The following is a 22,171-nucleotide window of genomic DNA, read 5'->3' as shown; positions in this document are numbered from 1 at the left end:
CATGTGTCTGTTGGCTGTATGAATGTCTTCTTTTGAGAAATGTCTGTTCATATCCTTTGCCCACTTTTTGATGGGGCTGTTTGTTTTTTTCTTGTAAATTTGTTTGAGTTCTTTGCAGGTTCTGGATATTAGCCCTTTGTCAGATGAGTAGATTGCAAAAATTTTCTCCCATTCTGCAGGTTGCCTGTTCACTCTGATGGTAGTTTCTTTTGCTGTGCAGAAGCTCTTTAGTTTAATTAGATCCCATTTGTCAATTTTGGCTTTTGCTGCCGTTACTTTTGGTGTTTTAGACATGAAGTCTTTGCCCATGCCTATGTCCTGAATGGTCCTACCTAGGTTTTCCTCTAGGGTTTTTATGGTATTAGGTCTAACATTTAAGTCTCTAATCCATCTTGAATTAATTTTCGTATAAGGAGTAAGGAAAGGATCCAGTTTCAGCTTTCTACTTATGGCTAGCCAATTTTCCCAGCACCATTTATTAAATGGAATCCTTTCCCATTTCTTGTTTTCTCTCAGGTTTGTCCAAGATCAGATGGCTGTAGATGTGTGGTATTATTTCTGGGGACTCTGTTCTGTTCCATTGGTCTATATCTCTGTTTTGGTACCAGTACATGCTGTTTGGTGACTGTAGCCTTGTAGTATAGTTTGAAGTCAGGTAGTGATGCCTCAGCTTTGTTCTTTTGACTTAGGATTGTCTTGGAATCGCGAGGGCTCTTTTTGGTTCCATGTGAACTTTAAAGCGTTTCAATTCTGCGTGAAGAAACTGCATTGGTAACGATGGGGATGGCATGGAATCTATAAAGTAACTATGGGCGGTATGGCCATTTCCGCGATATTGATTCTTCCTATCCATGAGGCGTAGTATGTTCTTCCATTGTTTGTGTCCTCTTTTATTTCACTGAGCAGTGGTTTGTAGTTCTCCTTGAAGAGGTCAGCACACATCCCTTGTAGGATTTAGTTCCTAGGTATTTGATTCTCTTTGAAGCAATTGTGAATGGAAGTTCATTCATGGTTGGCTCTCTGTTTGTCTGTTATTGATGTATAAGAATGCTTGTGATTTTTGCACATTAATTTTGTATCCTGGTGCTTTGCTGAAGTTTGTATCGGCCGAGGTTTTGGGCTGAGACAATGGGATTTTTAAATATACAATCATGTCATCTGCAAAGAGGGACAATTTGACTTCTTCTTTCCTAACTTCGAATATCCTTTATTTCTTTCTCTTGCCTGATTGCCCTGTGGGGCTTTAACACTATGTTGAATAGGGAGTGGTGAGAGGGCATGCCAGTTTTCAAAGGGAATTTTTTCCAGTTTTTGCCCATTCAGTATGATGTGGCTGTGGGTTTTGTCATAAATAGCTCTTATTATTTTTGAGGTACGTTCCATCAATACGAATTTATTGGCGTTGATAGCATGAAGGGCTGTTGAATTTTGTCAAAAGGCCTTTTCTGCATCTATTAGAGATAATCATGTGGTTCTTGTCTTTCATTCTGTTTATATGCTGGATTATGTTTATTGACGATTTGCGAATGTTGAACCAGCCTTGCATCCCAGGGATGAAGCCCACTTGATCATAGTGGATAAACTTTTGATGTGCTGCTAGATCCGGTTTGCCAGTATTTTATTGAGGATTTTTTGCATGATATTTCATCAGGGATATTGGTCTAAAATTCTCTTTTTTTGTTGTGTTCTGCCGAGCTTTGGTATCAGGATGATGTTGGCCTGCTTAAAATGAGTTAGGGAGGATTCCCTCTTTTTCTATTGATTGGAGTAGTTTCAGAAGGAATGGTACCAGCTCCTCCTTGTACCTCTGGCAGAATTCAGCTGTGAATCCATCTGGTCCTGGACTTTTTTTGGTTGGTAGGCTATTAGTGTGCTCAATTTTAAAGCCTGCTATTGGTCTATTCAGAGTTCAACTCTTCCTGGTTAGTCAGGAAGAGTGTAAATTAATCTCAGGAAATTATCCATTTCTTCTAGATTTTCCTAGTTTATTTAGCATTAGAGTGTTTATAGTATTCTCTGATGGTAGTTTATTTCTGTGTGGGGTCGGTGGTGATATCCTTTATCGACTTTTGTGCATCTATTTGATTCTTCTCTCTTTTTCTTCTTTATTAGTCTTGCTAGCGGTCTGTCAATTTTGTTGATCTTTTCAAAAACCAACTCCTGGATTCATTATTGATATTTTTGGAGGGTTTTTGTGTCTCTATCTCCTTCAGTTCTGCTCTGATCTTGGTTATTTCTTGCCTTCTGCTAGCTTTTGAATGTGTTTGCTCTTGCTTCTTTAGTTCTTTTAATTGTGATGCTAGGGGTGTCAATTTAGATCTTTTTCTGCTCTTTCTCTTGTGGGCATTTTAGTGCTATAAATTTCCCTACACACTGCTTTTAAATGTGTCCAAGAGATTCTGGTATGTTGTATCTTTGTTCTCATTGATTTCAAAGAACATCTTTATTTCTGCCCTTCATTTCGTGATAATACCAATGTAGTCATTCAGGAGCAGGTTGTTCAGTTTCCACGTAGTTAGGCAGTTTGATTGAGTTTCTTGATCCCTGGTTCTAGTTTGATTGCACTGTGGTCTGAGACAGTTTGTTATGTTCTGTTCTTGTACATTTGCTGAGGTGCTTTACTTCCAATTATGTGGTCAATTTTGGAATAAGTGCAATGTGGTGCTGAGAATGTATATTCTGTTGATTTTGGGGTGGAAAGTTCTATAGATGTCTAGTAGGTCTGCTTGCTGCAGAGATGAGTTCAATTCCTGGATATCCTTGTTAACTTTCTCGTTGATCTGTCTAATGTTGACAGTGGAGTGTTGAAGTCTCCCATTATTATTGTATGGAGTCTAAATCTCTTTGTAAGTCTCTAAGGACTTTGCTTTATGAATCTAGGTGCTCCTGTGTTGGATACATATATATTTAGGATAGTTAGCTCTTCCTGTTGAATTGATCCCTTTTACCATTATGTAATGGCCTTCTTTGTCTCTTTTGATCTTTGATGGTTTAAAGTCCTGTTTTATCCAAGGGAGACTAGTATTGCAACCCCTACTTTTTGTTCTCCATTTGCTTAGTAAATCTTCCTCCATCCCTTTATTTTGAGCCTATGTATGTCTGCATGTGTGAGATGGGTCTCCCTGAATAGCAGACTGATGGGTCTTGACTCTTTATCAGTTTGCCAGTCTGTGTCTTTTAATTGGAGCATTTAGTCCATTTACATTTAAGGTTAAGATTGTTATGTGTGAACTTGATCCTGCCATTATGATATTAACTGGTTATTTTGCTCGTTAGTTGATGCAGTTTCTTCCTAACCTAAATGGTCTTTACATTTTGGCATGTTTTTGCAATGGCTGGTACCGGTTGTTCCTTTCCATGTTTAGTGCTTCCTTCAGGGTCTCTTGTAAGGCAGGCCTAGTGGTGACAAAATCTCTAAGCATTTGCTTATCTGTAAAGGATTTTATTTCTCCTTCACTTATGAAACTTAGTTTGGCTGGATATGAAATTCTGGGTTGAAAATTCTTTTCTTTAAGAATGTTGAATATTGGCCCCCACTCTCTTCTGGCTTGTAGAGTTTCTGCCGAGAGATCTGCTGTTAGTCTGATGGGCTTCCCTTTTTGGGTAACCTGACCTTTCTCTCTGGCTGCCCTTAAGATTTTTTCCTTCATTTCAACTTTGGTGAATCTGGCAATTATGTGTCTTGGAGTTGCTCTTCTCGAGGAGTATCTTTGTGGTGTTCTCTGTATTTCCTGGATTTGAATGTTGGCCTGCCCTACTAGGTTGGGGAAGTTCTCCTGGATGATATCCTGAAGCGTGTTTTCCAACTTGGTTCCATTTTCCCCCTCACTTTCAGGCACCCCAATCAGACGTAGATTTGGTCTTTTTACATAATCCCATACTTCTTGCAGGCTTTGTTCATTTCTTTTTCTTCTTTTTTCTTTTGGTTTCTCTTCTCGCTTCATTTCATTCATTTGATCCTCAATCGCTGATACTCTTTCTTCCAGTTGATCGAGTCGCTTACTGAAGCTTGTGCATTTGTCACGTATTTCTCGTGTCATGGTTTTCATCTCTTTCGTTTATGACCTTCTCTGCATTAATTACTCTAGCCATCAATTCTTCCACTTTTTTTTCAAGATTTTTAGTTTCTTTGCGCTGGGTACGTAATTCCTCCTTTAGCTCTCTGAGAAGTTTGATGGACTGAAGCCTTCTTCTCTCATCTCGTCAAAGTCATTCTCCGTCAAGCTTTGATCCATTGCTGGCGATGAGCTGCGCTCCTTTGCCGGGGGAGATGCGCTCTTATTTTTTGAATTTCCAGCTTTTCTGCCCTGCTTTTTCCCCATCTTTGTGGTTTTATCTGCCGCTGGTCTTTGATGATGATGGTGACGTACTGATGGGGTTTTGGTGTGGGTATCCTTCCTGTTTGATGGTTTTCCTTCTAACAGTCAGGACCCTCAGCTGTAGGTCTGTTGGAGATTGCTTGAGGTCCACTCCAGACCCTGTTTGCCTGGGTGTCAGCAGCAGAGGCTCAGTTGAAAATACAGAAATCACCGGTCTTCTGTGTCGCTCACGCTGGGAGTTGGAGACTGGAGCTGTTCCTATTCCTGTATTATAATTTTTAAACTTTACTCTTATTGCCTCTCCAATCTTTGTGATGCCAACTCTCCTAACAGAATCATGTTAACTCAACACTTCAAGATTACTGCTCATGCCCGTGGACTAATAAGATGGAAATCAATACTAGACCACAGACAAACTCACTCTGAGATTTTTCCTTCTGGCCTTTTTATTACTTTACTGTGGTCTGGATCCCTGACAAAGACCCACATATCTTCCCCGCAACATGGGACAGAGACAACTGCGACAGATCCATCCTAGTGCTGAGGGATAATTAAGCCTAACTATAGCATGGTTGATCAATGACACTTTCAGAGACAGAGCTTCAGACCAAAAAGGGAACGCGCAAAAACTAATCATATGAACTGGGTCATTCTTGTCATTCCCAAATGAAATAGAGTAAATGACCTGCTGCAATTCTAAGACTAGTTTTGCCCACTGCTATTATTTAACAATCAGAACTTGCCAACTCCTCAACATCCTACTAGTGCCAATGAAATTTCTCAAAGAGCAATAGGTAACATTTCTCCTTATGAAACCTCTAACCTTCTCTTTGTTCTTTGGACATACTAAAGACCACTCGATCTGCATGTATGCCCTGAATTGCAATTCTTTCCTCCCAAATAAAACATTTTGATTTTAAAATTTCATTTATATAAATTTATGGGGTACAAGTGTAATTTTGTTACATGGCTAGATTGCACAGTGGTGAAGTCAGGGCTTTAGAATGGATGCTGAGAAATTACTTAATGGGTACGATGTATGCTATTTGGGTGATGGCTACTGATATTGTTTGGAGGTATGTCCCTTTCAAATCTCATGTTGAAATGTGACCTCCAACATTGGAGGTGGGTCAAGTGAGAGGTATTTGGGTCATGGGGGTGGATCCTTCTATGAATGGCTTGTGCTGCCTTTGCAGTTATGAGTGAGTTCTCACTTTGTTCATTCATGTGAGAGCTGGTTGTTTAAAGGAGCCTAGGAGCACCTCCTCTCTCTCTCTCACTCTTTCTTGCCATGTGTGATGCCAGCTCACTCTGTGCCTTCTGCCATGATTGGAAGCTTCCTGAGGCCTCACCAGAAGCAGATGCTGGTACAATCTTTCTTGTATGGAGTGCAGAACCATAAGCCAAATAAACCTCTTTTCCATATAAATTAACCAGTCTCAGGTATTCCTTTATAGCAATGCAAAACAGACTAACACAGATACCCTAAAATATTTTAATTTTAGAGATTTATCTATATATTTTATTAGACTTTGACACATGGCACACTGTCACCCTGAGTATTGGAGGCCTGTAACAGTAACTAAATGAGGTGTGGGCAATGTCTCACCACCAGGTTCTATTTCTGAGCCAGGAGGCAGAATCAAGAAGGACATACTCTTCTAGAGGCATCCACCCATCTACCTGCAGGCTTATAAAGCTTAGATTCTAATCTAATTCTGAGGGGGCTTCAAAGCCTGTGTTTTTCTTATATCTGTACTCTCAACTGTCCACCTAACCACCATTCATCTACCACCATGAACACATCTGCCCACTCATCCATTTGTTACCCACTTATTTATGCATCTACTTATCCATTTACCCATTCATCTACCCCATCTTTCCATCCACCCACCCACCCATCCACTTACTCATCCATCCACTTATTAATCTGCCCGTTCATCTACCCCATCCTTCCATCTATCCATTCTCATATGTCCATCCATCTATCCCTCCTGTCCACCCTCACCCAACTACCTGAACACCCCTTAATCTAGCTACACATTCACCCACCCACCTGTGCAATTCCCATACACCTACCCATCTGCATATTCACCCATCCATTCATCTATACACCTCACCCATTCATCATCCACTCACCCATCAATACATCCATCTGTCCACAACCCCCATCCATCTACTCATCCACCTACTCACCATCCATCCATCACTGTTATCTTTCACTATCTACCCATTCGCTGATGCCACCCTCCCTCCCCCATCTTTCCCCTCCTCCTTTCCACTAGCATTATCTGTGTGCCAGGCTCACTGTTGAAAGGACTGGGAGCAGGGCAGAGAGCAAACAGTGAGCATTCATGGTGACAAAGTCTCTGCAGGACGAAGTAGCATGGCACAGTGTTAAGGGCCTGGGCTTGAAGTCAGACTGTCTGGTCCTAACCCTGGGTCTGCCACTTAGTCATCATGTGACTTTGGGAGGCTGAAGTCAAACCCAGGGCAGTCTGCCTCTTCCCACTGAATCTTGGGTCATTCAATCTGAACCTGGAAAGAAGATAGCATGGCATGACTTTTCCATGCTCCAAAGGAATTAGAAATGCTTGCATTGCTCAAACAGAAATCCATGAACCAAGACAAAGGTATGAAGCACTTACGGTTGGCCCTGAGAGCTCAGTTATAGGACTAGCCCACAGTCCAGTTATCTATAACTTGGGAGGAAATGAAAAGGGATTTTGCATATATTACTAGGGGTAGCTCAATTCTACTGATACACATTGGCTAGTTATCTCCTCAATGGCAGGCACATTCAGTTTTTCAGACAACTTATCAAATTAATTGCCAGCTTTGTGACCACAATCCTGAGTGATGAATGTGTGTGCCCTTATCCTCCTGACTCAACCATGAGATGCCAGAAGGAAGTCCTCTGTGACAGAGAATTTCGATCACTGAGAGTGGGACACATAGTGAAATTTGTGATAAATCAGGCTAGAGGCATTTTTCAAAGGCAAGGCACTATGTAGGAGTAGAATAAAATGTCCAGCAAATAAACCTCAAATCAAGCTTTTACACACATCTAGGATGGAGTCAGTTAACATCAACATCAATCCACAGCAGACTACCCACAGGTGAGGCCTGGCCTCCTAGATGAGAGAGACCAGCTTGCTTTGTGCAGTGTGGTTTAAAAAACAAAAACATTTAAAAAGGCTTCCATACCCATTCATACCATTTCTCTTGTTCTTTCCCTATACATTTCCTGGCTCTGCAGAATTCTGAGTGGCAGTGAGATACAGTGGGAAGAATGCAGGCTTTGGAGTCTGGCAGCATTAGATCAGAATCCCAGTTCTGCCATTTACTAGTTGAGTGGCCTAGGGGAGCTCACTTGACTTCTTTTCACCTTGTTGCCTTATCTCTAACACGGGGACAATGATACCTCCTTAAAGGGTAAGATGAATGAATGTGTGTCATCGGCCTGCAGTGTAGGGTGTACTTTATGAAGGGCAGCTATTTTTGTGATAATTGCAGTGTGGACATCCTCCCATTTTTCAGATGGAGAAAATGAAGATCGGTAAAGCTAATTTCCTGCCATCACCGTAATGAATGTCTCATGATGCCTCTCCACCCCAGCTGGTTCTGCAGGCCTTATCCTGGGGGGTCAGGGCAGAAGGCCCAAAGGAATGGAAAGTGTTAGGAGGGAGTATATACAAGAGTGTCTGAGAGTCAGGACCTCAAGTGGGTGAGCAGACAAACAGGCGAAGGGGATGGAATCCAGCCCCAGGAGTCACGGGGGTCTCTGGAGAGGTCCAAAAGCCAGGGAAGACCAGGGCATGGAACTGGCAATGGTAACCTGGTCTCTGGTCTGAGATGGGTCTCTCTTCTACTGGGCAAGGACCACAGTGTCTTTCTACTGTCCCACCTGTGGTTTCACAGCCCCTAGCACCTGGGGCTGGTGCACCATCCATGTGTGCTGAATGGATGGGAAAGTAAGAGAATAAATGGTCCAGCGTGGTTTTTACTTTTCATTAGCAGGGGGTGTGTACCACCTGTGGTTTCACAGCCCCTAGCATCTGGGACTGGTGCACCATCCATGTGTCCTGAGTAGATGGGAAAGTGAGTAAGGGAATAAATGGTCCAGCGTGGTTTTTACTTCTCTTTAGCAGGGGGTGTGTATACAGGTTGGCAAACTCTGTCTCAGCATTGTGAGAGGGAAGGAAGCTAGTTGTAATTAAATGTCCTACAAGGTGTCCTAGTAGGACAAAAATTGGATTTCCATTTGCAGCACTGGCAATCTGGGAGGCTGTGTGGACACTGGCAAGTCAACATAGATGGAGCTTTTGCTCTTGTGGCTCAAAGAGTTGGGATAGGCGGTTTAGTGTGTGTGTGTGCGCGTGTGCGTGCGTGCGTGTGTGTATGTGTCTAAGCTCTGACTTTTCATCTTGCCCAAATTCCTATCTAAGGAGTCTGGGGAGTCATGCTCTATAAATCATAAATTCTCATCAGATGGATTTTATTTGACCCCATGTATCATGATTTACTTTAAATCTGACCCTGGCATAACATTAAGAGACAAGGAAAAAATATTTAACCCCAAAATATATTTCCTTGTCATACCTTGAAATTGCCCTGCAAAGTCTCTTGTGGGAAAAATCACATTCTATAGATAATTCCCTTTCCCCTTTGTTTTCCTTCCTTTCTTTCCAGATCCAGGAGATAGTCAACTAAGAGCCAGGCACCCTTTCAGGTCCCATAAGAAACATTTTACAACCTGCTCTCTCTCTGAAGTCTGCTATCTGAGAGATTCCTCTGTGCAATAAAACTTTGTCTCCACATTCCTTTATCTTAACCTAAACATTCCTTTCCATTGATCCTAGGTCTTCAGATAAACTCAACCAAGCGTCAACCAGAAAATGTTTAAATTTACCTATAGCCTGAAAGCTCCCCCACCAACCCTGCTTTGAGTTGTCCCGCCTTTCTGAACCAAGCCAATAAATTTCTTAAACATATTTGATTGATGTCTCATTCCTCCCTAAAATGTTTAAAACCAAGCTGTACCCCAACCACCTTGGGCACATGTTCTCAGGACCTCCTGGGAAGGGCCATGGTCACTCATATTTGGCTCAGAATAGATTTCTGAGATGGAAATTTATTCTGAGATGGGGTTTTGGTGTGGATGTCCTTTCTGTTTGTTAGTTTTCCTTCTAACAGTCAGGACCCTCAGCTGCAGGTCTGTTGGAGTTTGCTTGAGGTACACTCCAGACCCTGTTTGCCTGGGTATCAGCAGCAGAGGCTGCAAAAGAGAGAATATTGCTGAACAGCAAGTGTTGCTATCTGATTGTTCCTCCGGAAGCTTTGTCTCAGAGCTGTACCTGGCTGTGGGAGGTGTAAGGTGTCAGTCTGCCGCTAGTGGGGAATGTCTCCCAGTTAGGCTACTCGGGGGTCAGGGACCCACTTGAGCAGGCAGTCTGTCCATTCTCAGATCTCAACCTCTATGCTGGGAGAGTCACTACTCTCTTCAAAGGTGTCAGACAGGGACATTTACATCTGCAGAGGTTTCTGCTGCTTTTTGTTTAGTTATGCCCTGTCCCCAGAGGTGGAGTCTATAGAGGCAGGCAGGCCTCCTTGAGCTGCGGTGGGCTCCACCCAGTTCAAGCTTCCCAGGGGCTTTACCTACTTAAGCCTCAGGAATGGCGGGCACCCCTCCCCCAGCCTCACTGTCACCTTGCAGTTAGATCTCAGACTGCTGTGCTAGCAATTAGGGAGGCTCCGTGGGCATGGGACCCTCCAAGCCAGGTGCGGGATATGATCTCCTGGTGTGCCATTTGCTAAGACCCTTGGTAAAGCTCAGCATTAGGGTGGGAGTGACCCGATTTTCCAGGTGTTGTGTGTCACAGTTTCCCCTGGCTGGGAAAACGAATTCCCTTCCCCCTTGTGCTTCCTGGGTGAGGCGATGCCTCGCCCTGCTTTGGCTCTCGCTTGTTGGGCTGCACCCACTGTCCTGCACCGAGTGTCTGACATGCCCCCGTGAGAAGAACCCAGTACCTCAGTTGGAAATGCAGAAATCACCCGCCTTCTGTGTTGCTCACGCTGGGAGCTGGAGGCTGGAGCTGTTCCTATTCAGCCATCTTGGTGCCCAATTGAGTAGGCCGTTTTCCGGTGATTATATCTTGTTAATGTTGTTATACTGACTTTATAAAGTTAATGGGGCAGATCTAGATTTTGAATGGCTGGAGCTTATCTAGCTTGGAGGCTGTCTTTAAAGAACATGAGTACATATTGCACATTCAAAATTAGGTCCAGAACATTGAAAGGAGTCTGAGACCTAACAAAATTAGGTCCAGAACATTGGAAGGAGCCTGAGAGATTAAAGGTCCTGAAGCTTAAACTACTTTCTATTTACAGTCAGTCTACCTCTAGTTTCAATAAGAAACCAAATCAAGAAAACTAAAAAAATGTAGGAGGGAAGGGAATGTAGATTATAGAGCAAGCAGAATAGATCTCTTCTTTTCCAATGTAATGAATAAGTAGATAATAACCAAAAAGTATGTATATATAATTATCAAAGCACACAGATATGAACATATAAAACTGGATGATAAAGATGATAATCAGAAAAAATAAAAGCAGAAACAGCTAAACAGTATTTCTGCTGCAGAGCAAAACTCTGTCTCAAAAAAAAAAAAAAGAAAGAGAAAAGAAAATGTGCTACATGTACACCACAGAATACCATACCACGCAGACATAAAAAAAGGAGGAAATCATGTTCTTTGCAGCAACATGGATGGAGCTGGAGGTCCTAATCCTAAACAAATTAATGCAAGAACAGAAAACCAAATACTGCATGTTCTCACTTACATGTGGTAGCTAAGCATTGAGCACACATGTGAAATAGGAGTCATGGTTCAACCTTGCCAACAGTGCCAATTTCTAACAGATTTTCATATGATAAGGAATGCAAAAGAGCTTCAGCAACTGTCCAGAAGTCAGCCAGTGAGAATAGGGCACTTTATAGTCACTAATAATGTCTCTATTAAATATGTGTGTGTACGTGTGTCTCAAAAAATCTCTAATTTATTTGTGTAAAATGTCAATACTTTCTAAATTACTGTTGTTTTTGTCTTACATGATTGATTTGTAAAATAACTTTTCTGATGATAATAGCCATGCTTAACGTTTTGTTTGAAATTTTGAGGAAAAATCGAGGGTTACCACGGTGAGACAGCACTACCCACCATGGGCAGCCTTTTAAGTTCCCGGAAGGTATATCTGTTTCCTTGATCTGCTTAGCAAGTTTCCACAAACTCGGTGGCTTAAAACAACAGAAATATATCCTCGCTTCTAGAGAACAGAAAGTTGGAAATCAAGGTGTTGGTGGGGCCACGCTTCCTTAGAGGGCAGAGGGGGAAAGTCCTTCCTTGCCTCTTCCAGTTTCTGGTGGTGGCCACCAATCTGGTGGCAGCATCCCTTGGGTTGTGGCAGCCTCTCTTCGGTCTCTCCCTGCACCTGCACATGGCCTTCTTCCCTATGTGTCATTGGATTTAGTGCCTACCCCAATCTAGTGTGACCTCGTCATAAATCGAATACTTCGGCAAAGACCGTTTCCAAATAAGTTCATCTTCACTCATAAATTGAATACTTCTGCAAATATCCTGTTTCCAAATAAGGTCATCTTCAAAGGTGCAAGGTGACAGGTCATCTTCACAGATGCTAAGAGACGGGTCATCCTCACAGGTGCTAGGTGACAGGTCATCTTCACAGGTGCTAGGCGACAGGTCATCTTCACAGGTGCTGGGCAACAGGTCATCTTCACAGGTGCTAGGTGATAGGTCATCTTCACAGGTGCTAGCTGATAGGTCATCTTCACAGGTGCTAGGTGATAAGTCTCCAACATATCCTTTAGGAGGACACAATTCAACTCACAACACAGGGTTCTCAGGCAAAGTCTAAGGCTTTTTCATAAGAAGCCAGGGTGTGTGATAACAGCTAGATTAAGCAGTGGAAATCAACTTTAAGGACCCATAAGAGAAGTTACAAGTTGCCCCTGTGTGCTTATTTCAGAACACTTCAGTGTTTGTATTCTGTATTTTATATACATTCCCAGCAGTACCGCTCCTTTACTTCACTTGGATATTGTGATTACAGGTTCTGTATTTTTAAAAAATTAAAAGTGAGCATTAGAAGGGGGATAGTGAAACAGAACATGGGCTTGAGAATCCCTCAGATCTATGTGTGGGATCTCCATTCTAGCTAAAACACTTTACTATTGACCTTAGGCCAATGACTTATTCTCTCCAGACATTAAGACTTACAAATCAAGATTGTGAGGCTGGGTACAGCGGCCCACACCTGTAATCCTAGCACTTTGGGAGGCCAAGGTGGGCAGATCACCTAAGGTCAGGAGTTTGAGACCAGCCTGGCCAATGTGGTGAAACCCCATCTCTACTAAAAAAATAACAAAAATTATCTGGGCGTGGTGGTGGATGCCTGTAATCCCAGCTACTTGGGAGGCTGAGGCAGGAGAATCGCTTGAACCTGGGAAGTGGAGGTTGTGGTGAGCTGAGATTGCAGCATTGCACTCCAGCCTGGGTGACAACAGCGAAACTCCATCTCAAAAAAATAAAGGTGAGGATGAATTGTAGATCAAATGTGAACATATATCAAATGCCAAGCACAGTACATGGCACATAACAGCTTTTCAATACACTTAAAAATGTAGTATTGTCTGTCTTTTTTTTTTTTTTTTCCCCACATCTTTTATTGGCTGAGATTTGTCTGAATCAGTCACACTTTTTTTTTTTTTTTGGAAACAGTCTGGCTCTGTTGCCCAGGCTGGAGTGCAGTAGTGTGATCTTGGCTCACTGCAACCTCTGCTTTCCAGGTTCAAGCAATTCTCCCGTCTCAGCCTCCTAAGCAGCTGGAACTATAGGTGTGTACCATCACACCCACCTAATTTTTGTATTTTTAATAAAGACAGGGTTTCACCATGTTGGCCAAGCTGGTTTTGAACTCCTGACCTCAAGCGATGCGCCTGCCTCAGCCTCCCAAAGTGCTGGGATTAGAAGTGTGAGGCACTGTGCCTGGCCAGTCACAATTTTTTTTTTTTTTTTTTTGAGACTGAGTCTTGCACTGTCGCCAATGCTGGAGTGCAGTGGTGCTATCTCAGCTCACTGCAACCTCCGCCTCCTGGGTGCAAGCGATTCTCCTACCTCAGCCTCCTGAGTAGCTGGGATTACAGGGGTCCACCACCTCACCCAGCTAATTTTTTGTATTTGTAGTAGAGACGGGGGTTTCACCATGTTGGCCAGGCTGATCTCGAACTCCTGACCTCGTGATTTGCCAGCCTCGGCCTCCCAAAGTGCTGGGATTACAGGCATGAGCCACCGTGCCTGGCCACACTTTTGAAACCGGGCCCTAATTCCCGTGCAGCGTCTTGATTATGAGTTTTGTGGCACTATTAACATTCTGCAATCCACATAGCCTTTTAGGCTACCTTCATCTCTGGCTGGAATTCCTCCCGCTGCGTCAGGTCACTGAGCTGATTCTTCCCAGTCATTTGAAAGGCATTTGCTCTGCTGTGTGTATCAGGGTTCCCAGAAAGCCCAGCCCTGCCTTGCTCAATTATCTGAGCTCTGCCCTCCCCTCCACCTCACTGGGCAGTAAATCCTCTAGACTTCTGAGGTTCACAGACACCATTCAAGTCAGAATTACGTTGTAATCAGTGTAGCTGACTGTGAAACGGGAATAAAAATATCTACGGATAGAATCTCAAGGAGAATGGAATGAGAAAATGGCTGCGGGCTGCTCCCCCATGGCCAGCACACGGAAGGTGGTCTTCACTGTTAACTGCCTTTTCTATTAAGCTTGGACCACAATGTTTAATTCAAAGACCGGACAGAACCTGCATGTGCTGGCCTTAACTTTGGGAGGCCTAGAGTTTTGAAGTTTGCTACTTCCCAGCAATGAGGTTTGTGGGGGAAGGGACCAAATGCAAAGGGTTTTCCCCATTTTGCAGATTAATATAAGGACTAACCTTTGCTTTTCTTACTAGTGGGGTTGTTGAAGAGATACGAGAAATGTCAGAGCACTTTGCAGATGGCACAGACCTTGGTAAAGTCAAAGAGTCATTGATATCTGTTCAGCCCCTTGATGGCACAGATGCGATGTCCGAGGCTCAGAGAGGCTGGGCCTTCACTGGGGTCACAGCCCATGAGCAGCAAAACCAGGACTTGACTAGGCCCATCAGATTCTGAAGCCTGTGATGAATTGCACCCCTCATGCCTCATTGGCGCTGGCTCACAAGGGCTCCAGGCCATGTTGGAGAGTCCCTATCATATTGCTGGGATCCTCCAAGGCCAGAGTCCTCCAGGGAGGCCACCTAAGCAGATGAAGTCACCATTCTTATTATTATTATTTTTTTTTTGAGATGGAGTCTCGCTCTGTCTCCCAGGCTGGAGTGCAGTGGCGTGGTCTTAGCTCATTGCAACCTCTGCCTCCCAGGTTCAAGCGATTCTCCTGACAGCCTCCCAGGTAGCTGCGATTACAGGTATGTACCACCACACCAGGCTAATTTTTGTATTTTCGCTAGAGATGGGGTTTTACCATATTGGCCAGGCTGGTCTTGAACTCCTGATCTCAGGTGATCTTCCCGCCTCAGCCTCCCCAAGTACTGGGATTACAGGCGTGAGCCACTGCGCCCAGCCTTTAAATATCTTCTGACTGTTTACCCTGCTGTGGCCTTAGTCAGGGCACCCTCCATCCACAGCCAGCTGGGGCTAAGGAGGGGTAAGAAGGATGCATTGAGGTCATGTTAATTTGTATAATCTTGCACCTGAAACATCTGGGTTCGCCAACAGATGGTGTCTACAGAGAGAATGGCAATTCCTTGCCCAACATTTCATGTACATGGCCAGGGGCTATTTTGATTCAGCCTAGGGGTCTGGAGCCAGACTGTCTCTATGGAACTCCGGCTCTGCCACCTGTTGGCTGTGTGCCCTCAATCCAGTCTGGGCCTGTGCTTCCTAACCTGTGAAATGTGGGGGAATAAACATAACCAGCTCAGAGAATGGATATACAGACTAAATGGCATAGAGTGAACACCCAATAAAAGGGAGCTCTCATGACCATCTCTGCCACACCTGCCACTGCCCACTGGGTGCACTGGAGAGAACCCTCAACGCCACCGACTTATGCAAAGCAATCCTTCCTGCACATCTGAAAGCTCATGCCACCGGGGTGTGAGCTCCCTGAGAGCAGGGGCCTTGCTCCCAGCAGTATCCCCTGTACCTGACCCAGGGAGATGCTCAATAAATATCTGCCAAACCACTGGATGAAAGCACAGCTAGCAGAAAGAGCCTGGGAACTAGGAGATGGGAGATTAGAGTTCAGGTTGTTCATATTGCAAGACCTCGAGAATACCAGTGATATTTCTTTTAGGGAAATGTGATAAGTAAGGACTAAAGCACTGGCTCTCAACTGGGGGTGACTATGCCTGCCAGAGAACATTTGGCAATATCTGGAGACATTTTTGGTTGTCAGTCTGTGAAGGTGTTACTGGTATCTAGTGGGTAGAGGGCAGTGATTCTGCAGGTATCCTGCAATGCACAGGACGGCCCTCACAACCAAGAACTGATGTCAACAGTCAATGCCAAGATTAAGAAACCCTAGATTAAAGGAACATGATCGAAAACCATAAAGTCACATACAAATGATGATTGTTATTGGTATTAATAGTATTCTTTGGTGTAACAAATGCAATATTAGAGTTTTTAAATGTGATATTTTCAAGGACTCCAAGGGTAGTTTTATATGATTTTAAATCTGTTTTTGTTTCTTCAAGAGATAGCAAAGATAGAAAATGCCCCTTAAATTCCTTCCTCACCAGGAGCTTCTTATTCTGTAAAATGTTGTCAAATGCTATTGAAAAGACCTCTTGGAAAAATCAGCCCTGCTCAGATCTTTGGCCAAGAATAGGAGGACGGGCCCCCCGGTGCATTTTTCAACCCACTGGAAGTCTCAGCTGCCAAGGCCTTCGAAGCCCTGACCAGCCCTGGAAGCAGATGCTCCACCTGGCTCAGTGGCCTCTTGCCAGCTGAGACCATTAGCCAATAATAAGCTGCATTTCCAGAAAATTTGGCAGTGCTAATTTTAATTTTGTTCTCTGTTTAAAAACAAGGGTCCAGAAAGGTTAGCCCCAGGGCACGTCCTCCTGTCCCCACGGTGGCCCCTGTGTGTCTGCTTCACGGCACACACACCGCACTGTTTGGTAATCCTCCCTGCTGCAGGCTATGGGCATTCCGAGCACACGGGTCCTGAAGACTCATTTCTGTGTGAGGCCCACTCCAGGATTATGACTTAGCTGTCAAATGACTGACTGAATTTGTCCTGCAGGGCTGACACAGTGGATGCCCTGCCCATGTCCTCTCAGCTCCCACTTGCTGCTTCATGCAGATGATGGTGTCTACCACAGTGGGAGTTGCAGGAACTGTCCCTCTGCCCGAGAGCTTTCTCTAGCTGAGGAGGCATACTTGGCCTATGCAAGACGAAGTCAGCTGTGCAGGGAAGTTAAGGCCCCAGGAGCATCCTGCAGCCAGTAGACTTTTGCTAAAACCATGAATAGCAGGAATGTATCTTTAAGATAAATTCAATGTAGGAGTTGCAGATGAATACCTGAGGGCAAAGGAGCCAGAGCTGGGAGGGTTCGCAGTTTTAGACAGGGTCCTTGTGACTCAACTCAGAACCCCCAGAGGATGCACCACTTAGACACCCTTGTCTCCTGCAGAAGATTCCAAACTGTTAAGCATCAGAATGGCTTGCAGGATATATTAAAATGCAGATCCCCATGCTTATTCTTTCAGCTTCTGGTTGGGAAGGAATGGATTAGGGAGCTGTATTGGCTGTATTAGTGTCTCAGGGTGGCCATAACTAAGTACTAGCAACTGGGTGGCTTTAAACGACAGAAATGTATTCCCCAGAGTTCTAGAGGCTGAAATCAAGGTGTGGGCAGGGCTGGCTCCTTCTGAGGGCTCTGAGGGAGAATCCGCTCCAGTCCTTCCTCCCAGCTCTGGACCGCTGCCAATGCTGGGCGCTCACTGGCTCGTAGCTGCATCACTGCAATCTCCCCATGGCCTTCTCCCCATGCCTGCATCTCTTCTCTTGTCAGGACAGACACCAGTCATGTTGGATTAGGTGCCCACCCTACTCCAGTCTGACCTCATCTCCTTACATTTGCACCCACCCTATTTCCAAATAAGGTCACATTCTGAAGTAGTGGGGCTTAGGGCTTCGATACGTCTTTTGAGGGACACCATGCAACCTACAGCAAATGCAGCATCTCTAGATGCTAACAGGCCCTCAGGCAATTCCGACTGCCCCCCTGGGACAGTGGCCCTCCTGTATGATGTGTGATTTATCTTTGCAGCCCCCACCATGCAAGGAGCCGGCAACCCCCTGCACATTCTGCAAGAGCAGTCGGTGTCAGACTGATGGGCGGGTGCAGCATCTCTAGACGCTATCAGGCCCCCAGGCAATTCTGATTGCCCCCTGTACTGTGGCACTCCTGCATGACGTGTGATTTATCTCTGCAGCCTCCACTATGCAGGGAGCCTGCACATCCTGCAGGAGTAGTCAGCGCCAGGCTGATGGCCAGGTCTGCGGAGATTGAAAGGAGGCAGAACTGCTGGGCACCAGGGACGTGGGCCAGGCGGAGCATGATGACAAGCCCAGCTTGGTGCTTGGCTCCCCCTAACCAGCCCTCGATTCACCACACTGCTCAAGTGGGGAAGAAGGTGCTTGATTTAATTTTCTACCTACTCAAGTGCCAGCACAGCAAGTGCCTCTAACATGGGATTCCAGACAGAAGTGGAGGATAAACAGGTCTCACTTTTTGTTTGTTTAAAGGAAAAATGCTTGGTTTGGGGCAATCATGCATCATGAATCAGCTTCTCCTAGGCATTTTTTACTGCTGAGAAACTGCAGCACGGAGGGCTGTGGGTAGATGGCGCATGGCTCTCTTCCCACGAGACGAGGTGGAGATGGAGTCAGCTGATGCTCATATAGCATCTTGGGGGACACAGCCAAGCCCTCTCACCTGGATATCTTTATATGGCAGTAATCCTGTATGCCTGCTGTGACAGGAAGCCTATCAGCCATCAGGGCCATGGAGAAAGCACTTAGGTGAGCAAAGACAGGATGAAGAAGCAGAAATTGCAGCTCAGACCCCAGCCGACAGCTTCCCCCATGGCCATGCTCTCCCTGGCTCCCCATTGTCAGGAACACATGACTTCTCCCCTCTTTCTTTTTTGCCAACTCCTGTAAACTATGCCAGCCTCACTCTCACTTCCAATTCCTGATGACACATCTCAGTGGTGTCCACAGGCCGACTGCATTTCCCTCATCAATTCACATTTCCATGTGAGAAAGAAAACATCGACTTGGTTGAAGCTCCTATACGGTGGGGTTTCTGCTAAAAGCAGCCAGACGCAACTCCTAAATGACACAGGGAAGGATGTCTCATTCTCATTTCCTTTTAAAAGGAAGAATCCAAACCGAAGCATGTGCTGGCACACAGCAAAAGGTGAAATGCGATTGCTGTCTGCTTGGGTTCCGCACAGCTTAGCTTTTTGCAGGCTCACATTTGCCAGCAGCTGCTCTCATTGGACTCCATGGTCCATACACAGAGAATGAAGGCTGCCTGAGCCCAGGATCACTGATGCTCTTTGAGCAGAAGTTCCTGGGTCTGCGTTTGTAAGTCAGGGGGAAGGGCCATGAGCCTCAGAGCGGGCAGGACTGTAGGGAAATTGGGATAAGCTCCAAAACCACTCACGACGTCAGCCCCCACCTTCCCCAAGTCTGATGGGCTGTGGCTGCACAGGCCCTTCCTGTGCTGTTGGCTGGAGCCAGGAGACCCCAGCATGTGGTCCCCTAGCAAGTGAGGTTTGCTGCCCAAGCCTGGTGTCTGTGTCTGTGCTGATCTGGGCACCTACTGGCCTTCAGAGCTGTAGCCACCCAGGGTCAGTGAAAGGCTGCTGCCTCCTTTGTCTCCCCAGTGTCGACTGGGACTGGGGCCCTGTCCTGCCCACTGGCCCATGGCTGGAATCCAAACACCCATCCCTGCCCCAGCCCTCACCTCTCCCAACTCTCTAGGCTCTGGTAATCCAAGCCTCCTAACCAACTGCAGGGCCCTGCGTCGGCCATGCCATCTTCCTACCCTGTGCACTGTTCCCACTCCTGGAATGCCACGTCTTCCCCTACATGTCCCTTAGAACTCAGCTCAGCACCTCAACTAGAGAACTTCCCCAACCATCCAGGCTAAGCCAGGTGTCTGCTGTGATATGCACTGCCCTGGGCTGCCCTTGGCCTTACAATGTATCCCCTGTGCTGCCAGCATCTGCTGAAAGCCAAAACGGTTGAATACTGGGGATTGCATAAGGGCTAGCAGTCAATGAATTTTTGAGTCAATGAATATTTGAATCTCCTGGAGGGCAGGAAGCATCTCTGATCTGCCTCTACCAACCCAAAGCCTGGCTTAGTGTGGGTCAAATGGGGCTCATCGGCTACCTCTGCTGGAGCCCCAGCTCTGACAAGTCAGCCACAGCCACAAATCCCAGATATTATCATTGGCTGGAACCCAACCTGGGGTGTCTGCCTGCTTTGCGACCAGCCCCTTAGAGGGCAGTCCCACGGCCAGGGCACACCCCATCTAGTCCCTCCCAGACTCCCTGTGTCTCTTTTGCCATCCGAGGCTGCTAAGGTTCCAGCATCGCCCACCCACCTTACCCAAGTAAATATTAATAACAAGTCATTACCTTCCCGTGTTGACAACCCCTTCCATACCAGGTGCTGTGGGACAACAGCCTCATTTAATTCTCACAGCCCCGCGTGTTAAGGAGTGGAGACGCTGTACTGATGCTGACGAGGAGGCTCAGGCAGGGTAAGGTCACCCTGCAGTGGCAGAGCCAGGACTTGGCCCCAGGCAACTTGACTCCAGGCTCTTGCTCATCATCACAGTGAGCCTGCCTTGCCGCCTGTGTTCCCGTGTGCCCGCTCAGGGCTGCTGCAGCCTCCCCACTCTCATGGGAGCTCCCAGAGACTGGCTCAGGCCACACAGCGAGGCAGGATTAGAACACAGCCCTGTCTAATTCAAAACCCAGGAGCTTCATCCCCACCAGGGCCCTGTGACTCACTCCAGTAATACCTTCCCTTTCATCGTCAAGGCTGGTTTGGGGGACAGGGACTGTGATTCTGCCAGGGGGACCCTGGGTCACTTAGGATGGGCTTTGCCCAAAGGGTACAGCATGAAGAACTTACTTCTCTCTGTTGAATATGATGAATTCCTTCCGGACAGTCTCCAAACACTGCTGCAGGTGTCCATTCTGTCAAAGAGCACAGAGAGGTGACTAAATGACAAAGCATGTTCCAGGGAGACACGGTGACGGAGCATCAGAGGACGGCAGATTGATCTAGATGGAAACCTCAGATGCTTGGGACCAGCACAAGACAAGCTAAGTGTCTGGGGCTGGCCCTGACTGCGTGGGCGGCTGTGTCCAAGGGTAGCCTGGTGGACAAAGATGCTTTTCTCCACGTTAAGCCATTAAATCCAACGTAAAAGCCACGTTAGAATGGAATATGGGCTGAAATTCATGAGCTTATTTCCCTGACCACTTAAGGACCACGTGAGGGGCATGGAAAACCAGAAATTCACAACCATAATGCCAGGGGCTCAACTTTGAATAGACTTTTATAGAGGACAGGTTGTTGTGTGTTGAATTGTGTCCTCTGAAATGTATCCTGAGTCCCAACCCCCAAGTACTTATAAATGTGACCTTATTTGGAAATAGAACCGTTACAGATGTAATCCAGTTAAGATGAAGTCACAGTGAATTAGGTAGGTCCTAAGCCCAATGACTGGGGTCCTTATATGAAGGCCATATGAAGACACGTGAAGACACAGAATAAGGCCATGCGGTGATCGAGGGAGAGACTGGAGTCATGCAGCAGTGAGCTAGCGAAGGACAAGGAGGCTGGCCGCCACTCGAAGCCTGGGGAGCCAAGGACGACCCCTCCCCTATAGCCTTTGGAGAGAGCCAGGCTCTGTGGAGACCCTGAGTTTGGACTTCTGGCCTCCAGAACTGTGAGAGAATACATGTGGGTTGTTATAAGCCACCCAGCTTCTGGCAGCCCCAGGAAACGAATACAGAGGCCCACAGAGGCAAAGTGCCCAGGACCCACAAAGGTCATCGTGCAGCCCTGGGGGCCTCTGCAGTACAACATTTTTCTCAAGGGTGCAGCGGGACCACTGGGTCCCTCTCTGTGCCTTAGAGCTACATAAGCTTCCTGCTGTAGGAATAGCACTCAAGGAATGCCAGGAGCGTGAATGCCTTCCTTCACTCTTTCGCCCTACTTGTTTGATGGTAGCATTTTATTTACGGCAAAATAAGGTAATTGGAAGGGAGGAGTGAAACGTCCGCTTTTTGCTAAACGGTGGCCTGACTCAGTCATTACCCTATGAGCACAGGATTTCTCTCCCGCGAAGCACTCACCAGCGGGCAGCTGTCCTTCGTGCTATCCCTGGATCTGTTCTTTGCCAACCGCTTCTTCTTTTTGTGAAGTGGCTTGGATTCTAGAATCATTTCTTCAAGCTCAAATGTGGGATCACAATTCAACCTCCCTTTCTAAAGGGGAGTAGAAAAGAAAACATGGTCTGTCTGCATTCCACCCATCACTGAATTTTCTTTTCATTCATTCAATCATTCATTCATTCAACAAGTAATGATGAACTACCCCCGTGGGATACACGGGTGACCTTTGTTTCTGTTTTCTGATGATAAAAAGCAACACGTTCTCACTGTATACATCATTTGTTTACA

General features: G+C 45.8%; 1 protein-coding gene across 3 annotated transcripts in view; it reads right to left on the bottom strand.

Moving 5' to 3' along the window:
* The window catches only part of STK32B (serine/threonine kinase 32B), a 412,340-nt gene that overhangs the window by 10,538 nt on the left and 379,631 nt on the right, over positions 1 to 22,171 (bottom strand). For 2 of the 3 annotated variants that reach the window (XM_003898462.5, XM_009206514.4), the window contains 2 exons: positions 21,845 to 21,976; positions 20,613 to 20,677 (listed from right to left, as the gene is read on the bottom strand). In XM_003898462.5, the coding sequence (XP_003898511.1) occupies positions 20,613 to 20,677; positions 21,845 to 21,976 (197 nt within the window). Of the gene's footprint in view, positions 1 to 14,923; positions 18,792 to 20,612; positions 20,678 to 21,844; positions 21,977 to 22,171 lie in introns of those variants that run through there. The other variant, XM_017958564.3, reaches the window with a different exon arrangement.

This window comes from Papio anubis, chromosome 3, assembly GCF_008728515.1.
Source record: "Papio anubis isolate 15944 chromosome 3, Panubis1.0, whole genome shotgun sequence".
Taxonomy (NCBI): Eukaryota; Metazoa; Chordata; class Mammalia; order Primates; family Cercopithecidae; genus Papio; species Papio anubis.
This window is presented reverse-complemented; position numbering and strand designations above follow the sequence as displayed.